The 6753-nt window shown below is 37.2% G+C and overlaps 1 protein-coding gene across 2 annotated transcripts in view; it reads right to left on the bottom strand.

The window, feature by feature from the left end:
- Nucleotides 1-1143: 1143 nt before the first annotated feature.
- The window catches only part of THSD7B (thrombospondin type 1 domain containing 7B), a 780632-nt gene continuing 775022 nt past the window's right edge, over nt 1144-6753 (bottom strand). For both annotated transcript variants that reach the window (XM_031651193.1, XM_031651194.1), the window contains exon 17: nt 1144-1446. In XM_031651193.1, the coding sequence (XP_031507053.1) occupies nt 1266-1446 (181 nt within the window). In that variant the 3' untranslated portion in view covers nt 1144-1265. The remainder of the gene's footprint in view (nt 1447-6753) is intronic.

The following is a 6753-nucleotide window of genomic DNA, read 5'->3' as shown; positions in this document are numbered from 1 at the left end:
TAAGAGCAAAATCTCTGGCTTCATCAACAGAATAATGTTCATTCTGAGCTCATCACTTATTAAGTACAAAACTTTGTGTGAACCACTTAACATTTCTACACATCAGTTTCTAAGCTGTACAATGAACTAGTAATACTACCAACCGAATAGGATGAGTGCAAATACTAAAGGGAATAGTTCCTACATGTGCCTTGCACAAAATAAGTGGTCAATAAATTTTAACTTTCATTATATTCAGGTTACACACAAAATACATGACTTAGTAGTACAAGTATCCCATTTCTACAAGTTATTCTTATTAGTTTTTCTTCATGTCAATATTGTATTGCTCTAAAAACAACTTGACAAAAATGACAACAGAGTGAAATCTCTTTCAGGAAGAGAATTATACAAATATCAAAGATAAGGGCTCAATATTTAATAAGGAATCAATAATTTGAAGCTCTAAACATATGATATTAACTGCTTTTAAAGATGTTTTCCATTTCTATATAGAGATTTCCACAGTCTTTCCACAAATTGTCAGTATGACAATTGAGTTCAAAGTATCCTAATTTTCCTTTCTAATGTTTGAACTCATATAATTTGTTCCTAATCCCCACTTTCATTTTTTTCAGTGTTTACTTTGAAATATGAGTATAAAATATCAGAATTTATCTTCTGGGAATAGTAAGTTGAAATATGCTCCTTGAATAATTTTTATTTTGTCATACTCCTGTTGTGCTTCTAATATTTTAAAACTCTAAAAGAAAAAAATAAAGGTAAATGCTTTAGTTTTTTTTTTTTTTTAAGGTATTTTTGTTAGCTTTGGAAGAAGTAGGAACATCGCAAAAGAATGTCTCATCTTCAGGAAAACAGCAAAAGGCAAAAACAGATCATCACTAACAGAAGCTAAATTGCACAGTGGAGTTGAGCTCCTAAGATATAATTGATTCTGCTGGGATAAAAATGGAGTAGGACTAAGATATTGTAATGAGAATCATTTTGTTACTAAAGAAGACCCCTTTCACAATGGGTGCACAGTTTAATCCTAGTGTGATCATTATAGGCTCATTTTCCTTGTTCATGTTCCTGCGATAAAGACCCTGGAAGAAGCACTGGCATTTTAAATTGCTCAGTCTTGCTTGCAGACTTTTTTTTTTCTTTTTTTCTTTCTTTGGATTTCCCAAAAAGAAAAAAATTATTTTCCCATGTTACTAGAAGAATGCTTTGGAGACCAGCACTGTGAATGCACAGAGAATAACAGTGAAGGCAACAATAGATTATCAGAGCATTGACAAAGAAAGAGAAATTACCTGTGGGCATTTGCTCCAAAGTCCCCATTCAGACATGACACACTCATTGGGACACATAAGAGAACAGGACTGGGTTTCCGGAGGAATTTCATCCTGGTTGCACAGGTTGCTATCCACTGCTCCACCTTCACTATCTGCAGTATTCACACACCTGTAAAGCCAGGTCACAAGATAGCTTGATTATTTAAAACAGTGGAGAGTATATTTAAAACAGTTATGATGTATCACAGTAACTGACGATAGTTAAATATAACATAAGACCAGCACAGAAACCAAAGAGAACAAAACTTTCTTCCTTTAGTCAGTCAGGCTTTGTGAGCATTAACTCAGTACAGAACCCATTATTCATCAGGGCAAGGGAGAACAATGGAAAGACTAGAGGCAATGGTTGACCTTGGACTAAAGGCAGTGGTTGACCTTGAAGAACTTTATATTTCAAGAGACCTACAATACATTTACTCGGTCCAGCACTGAGTGACTATTCTTTTTATTGTAATGAATCTTGAAGGCTATCCTTCTCTGAATAAATCCATCACTTTGTAATAGCTAGAACCTTCCTACTTCCTGTGGCATTCTTAAACCTTTCCCAAACTTCTATCTGATACCATGTAAAATTTCCTAAACTTTGTCTTACCCATTTTTAAAGTCATGGCAAAGTAATATGAAAAATAACTGAAGACATATTTTTTCAGGTAACTTCTGCATTTTAGTAAAGAATGTTTCAAATCAAAAAATGAAGGGCAATGAGCAAGTATTTTCACAAAGCAATTAATCACACAGCACAGATGTATGCATCATGGGTGCTTGGCCTACTCTGTGTCAGGTTTTGAGATAGGTACTGGCAATAATGAGATAATCACACTATTGTTAAAGATGATGAAGATTCAATCAAATTAAAACCAAAATGTTATACCACTATATGCTTGCTAAAATGGATTAAATTGTAAAAACATGGAAAATATCAAAAGCTGGCAAGAATGCAGAGCAACTGTAATTAATTCTTCTTATTCTGCTGGTGGGAGCATAATCTGTTTTGAAAACTGGTTGGCAATATCTACTAAAGCTAAACTTATACATACTATGTAACCCAACAATTCACTTATACTTCCATAGAAATGCATATAAATGTGTACCAAACCAAAAACCAAAGCCAACTGAAAATGTTCACAGCAGCACTATTCATAATGAACCAAACTAGAAACAGTACAAATGTTCAGCAAGACTATAACCTAAAAATATATTATAGTAAACTAATCAAGTTAAATGCCATAAAATGATGAGAATGAATGAAAGAATATGAGTGACAGTCAAAAACACAATGTTGAACAAAAGAAGCTAGACAGAAAAGAGTACATATGATCCCATTCCAATGAAGTTAATGAACAGGTAATACTAATCTAGGGTGTCAGAAGTCAGAATAGTGGCTACCTTTGAGGAAATGCTTAATGACTGATAGGGACTTAGGTAGTTTTGATAATATTTTGTTTCTTGACCTCTAGGCTGGTTACACAGTTGTGTTCACATTGTTAAAATTAATCCAGCTGTACCCCTATAATGGGGGCATTTCTCTCTATTTATATCACATCTCAAATAGAAATTAATTTTATAATTATTTTTCAAAATTATTTAATAAAGACTTTCTATTGCAAATATCTTTTGCTAGCTGTTGGGATACAAAGTTGTTATTTGTTAGTGATTCATTTAGTCAATATTTTTGATAGCTTGCTACATACTAAGTCCTCACCTGGGTGTTGGGGTACAGAACTGAAATAGAGACAGACATGATCCCTAGTGTTATAAGTATTTTGTTCTAGTGAAAATGATAAAGATGAAGACGAAACTGGCAATGATGATGAAATAAATCATGCCATTTGCTGATCTAGCAATTCAGATACAATGTCAAGGTCAAGAAGTTAGCACTTTAGTAACAGTACGCTAAAGAGCTTTTGGTGCTCCCTAGATCATGCTATGCTAATGAATTATCCTACACTTTAAGAGTTTCCTTTACACACACATTAAAAGTAGAAAGAGATCGAGACCAGCCTGGCTAACACGGTGAAACCTGTCTCTACTAAAAATACAAAAAATTAGCCGGGAGTGGTAGTGGGCGCCTGTAGTCCCAGTTACTCGGGAGGCTGAGGCAGGAGAGTCGCATGAACCTGGGAGGCGGAGCTTGCAGTGAGCCAAGAACACACCACTGCACTCCAGCCTGGGCGACAGAGCGAGACTCTGTCTCAAAAAAAAAAAGAAAACTCCAGAAACATTTCAAAGTAGTCAATCACATACTGAAAAATAAAACAAGCTTTCTGAGCTGCTAACTCATGAAAAGTTAGATATTGTATGAAAGAGGTTAGCAGAGAATGGCATACAAAAAAGTTGTAAGTAATGCCTTCTAATACAGGGACTTTAATTCTATGGACTTTAATAACGATGGACTTTAATTTCTCCTGTGGCAAAAGTCAATAGTAGAAGGAAAATCCATGGGATAGCTTAAATGTCCTTTCCTGGACAAAGTTAAAAAAAAATAAAAACTGGAAATTGCTTCCCTTCCTGCCTGCACACTATCTGCTGATGTTCATTTATTATTTCACTGAGAAAGAAGAGGGAAGACTTCTGGTTAATGAAATCCAGCGAATGTATGTATTAGCCTCCATTCACTCCCAACATGCCACAAAAGCAACAGTAAAGGAATTTGTTACCAAAACAATAATAATAAAAATTATTATTATGGGGAGAGAAAGGCATTACTCCACAAGGACACAGAACGTGGGGGAGGACAAGTACAAGAAATGGAAAATAGATGGGCTCCTGGTAACTCCTTAGCACATCTGAAAAAGCTGATACTAAACCTTCAAAGGGAAACACCAAAAATAACTCCATTTACAACACAGAACAAAGAAAAACTTCTGGAATTTCTGGCACCAAGTACCTTTGGAAATAAGGATGAAAATCAGGCTTAAAAAACTGAAGGATTTATTGAAAGTATGTTTAAGAAGTGCCCAAACCTTTAGATCCTCTCCCCTGGTCCACACAGGTAAGTGATTGTCCATCCCCTCCCCCTGCCGGTGATTGATGGTTTACTATCTGGAGAGGGTCACACAAGGGTCTTTGGACTAGAGAACACCTGGTGCACTTGATGGAGACACCATCCTGTAAACAGAGGCTTACGTAAAAGTTTACATACCACAAAAATTACCACAAAGTTGGTGGCTTAAACCATGGAACTGTATTATCTTACAATTTTGTAGGATGGAAATACAACTTGGGCCTCATGGGCTAACATCAGAGAGTCAGGCATCAGCAGAGCTGCACTCCTAGAGAGGCATCTCTTTCCTTGCCTTTTCCAGGTTCAGGGGCCACTTGTATTCTTTGGGTGACACCCTTCGTCCATCTCTGGAAGCAGCAACACTGCATTTCTTGGTGCCTGGCTTCTATGGTCACATCTTCCTCTTTCTTGTCTCCCCTTCCACTCTTAAAAATCCTGTCAATATATTGTTCCCGTTGGACAATCTAAGAAAATCTTCCCATCACAAAGTCCTCACCTTAATAACATCTGCCAAGTCCCTTTTGCCAAAGGTAGCATATCCATAAAGTCCAGAAATTAGGATGTGGACATCTTTGGTGGGCCATTATTCTGTCTATAACCCCAGCATTCCTGTTTCACTAGGTTTCCAGAATACTGGTTGATATGGTTAGGCTTGGTGTCCCCACCCAAATCTCATCTTGAATTGTAATCCCCAGGTGTTTAGGAAGATACCTCATGGGAAGTGATTGGATTATGGGGGCGATTTCCCCCATGTTGTTCTTGTGATAGTGAGTGAATTTTCACGAGGTCTGATGGTATTATAAATGGTAGTTTTTCCTGCGCTGACGCTCACTCTTTCCTTCCACCATGTGAGAAGGTCCAAGCTTGCTTCCCCTTCGCCTTCCACCATGATTGTAAGTTTCCTGAAGCCTCCCCAGTCATGTGGAACTGTGAGTCAACTAAATCTCTTTCTTTTATAAATTAACCAGTCTTGGGTATTTCTTTATAGCAGTGTGAAAATAGACTAATACAGTGGCTGTTAGGATTATCTATTTCACGTATGATTTAATAAGAGACTTTACTGGGTATTCTGACAAGCCCGAGAGTGAAGAATTCAAAATATTTAAATTAAGGGTGTTCCTGAATGAAAATGCAGTTATCCACTACATATCCTGCATCATCAATTTCCTTGACCATCTCCCTTCAGTCATCACCTCACTTTTACTCAAATTCATTGCAAAATTGCTTTAAGGCATTGTCTGTATTTGCTATCTCTACTTCCTCCCCTCCTCTTCTCCCGCCTCCCCGATTATTACCTCTTGAACTCACTTAAATCACACTTTCATTACCATTCCAGAGAAACCTTTTAGTGAGATCATCAACAGACTCCCCATTGCCAAACTCAATGGTCAATTCTTATCTCAGTAAACCAAAAAGCATTTGAAACAGTTGATTACTATATCTTCTTGAGTAACTCACTTGTCAATCTTCTCATTTTCTTTGTTTTCCTTCTATTCCAGTTTTTTTTCTTAGTCTCACTTGTAGAATCTTCCTATTCGCTCTAATCTATGAATGTTGGAGTTCCCCAGGACTCAATTTCTTCTCAATACTAAATTTGTAAACTATTGGTGCCTAAATTTATATTCTAAATGTTTCCTCTGAACTGGACTGTAATAGTTCAGTTGGAAAGCTACTATCACCTCAAATTTAATGTGTTCAAAAGCTAACTTTAGATTTGTATCTCAAACCTGCTTCTAATGTTCCCCAACTCAACAAGTTATGCCATTATTCCTAATGTTGCTCAGGCCACACCATCTAACAGTCATTTCTGAGGCTTCTTTTTTTCCCCACTCTGCAATCATTTTATCAGCAAACCCTGTGTTCTGCACCTTCAGAATATATTTCAAATTTGACTTTCGCATCACCTTCACTTTTACTAAATCGAGTCCAACCATTAACTTCTTTCACCTGGAATTCCGCAACGGCCTCAAAACTGTATCACTCGCTGTTCTACACTGCACTCTAAAACACCTTCCCTATACCACATCCAATAAGGCTCTTTTCAAATGTAAATAAGATGCTGGGCAGGGTGGCTCATGCCTGTAATCCCAGCACTTTGAGAGGCCAAGGGGCAGATCACTTGAGGTCAAGAGTTTGAAACAAGCATGGCCAACATGGTGAAACCCTGTCTCTACTAAAAATACGAAGATTAGCTGGGCACAGTGGTGGGCACTTGTAGTCCCAGCTATTTGGGAGGCTGAGGCATGAAGAAAACTGCCTCAACCTGGGAGGCAGAGGCTGCAGTGAGCTGGGATTGCACCACTGCACTCCAACCTGAGCGACGGTGCAAGACTCAGTCACAAAAATAAAATAAAATAAAATAAAATAAAATAAAAGTAAATATGAGCATGACATTCCCCCACGTCAAAACTT

Source organism: Papio anubis, chromosome 10 (assembly GCF_008728515.1).
Source record: "Papio anubis isolate 15944 chromosome 10, Panubis1.0, whole genome shotgun sequence".
NCBI lineage: Eukaryota > Metazoa > Chordata > Mammalia > Primates > Cercopithecidae > Papio > Papio anubis.
Note: the sequence above shows the minus strand (reverse complement) of the source record. Positions and strands in the feature narration are given on the sequence as shown.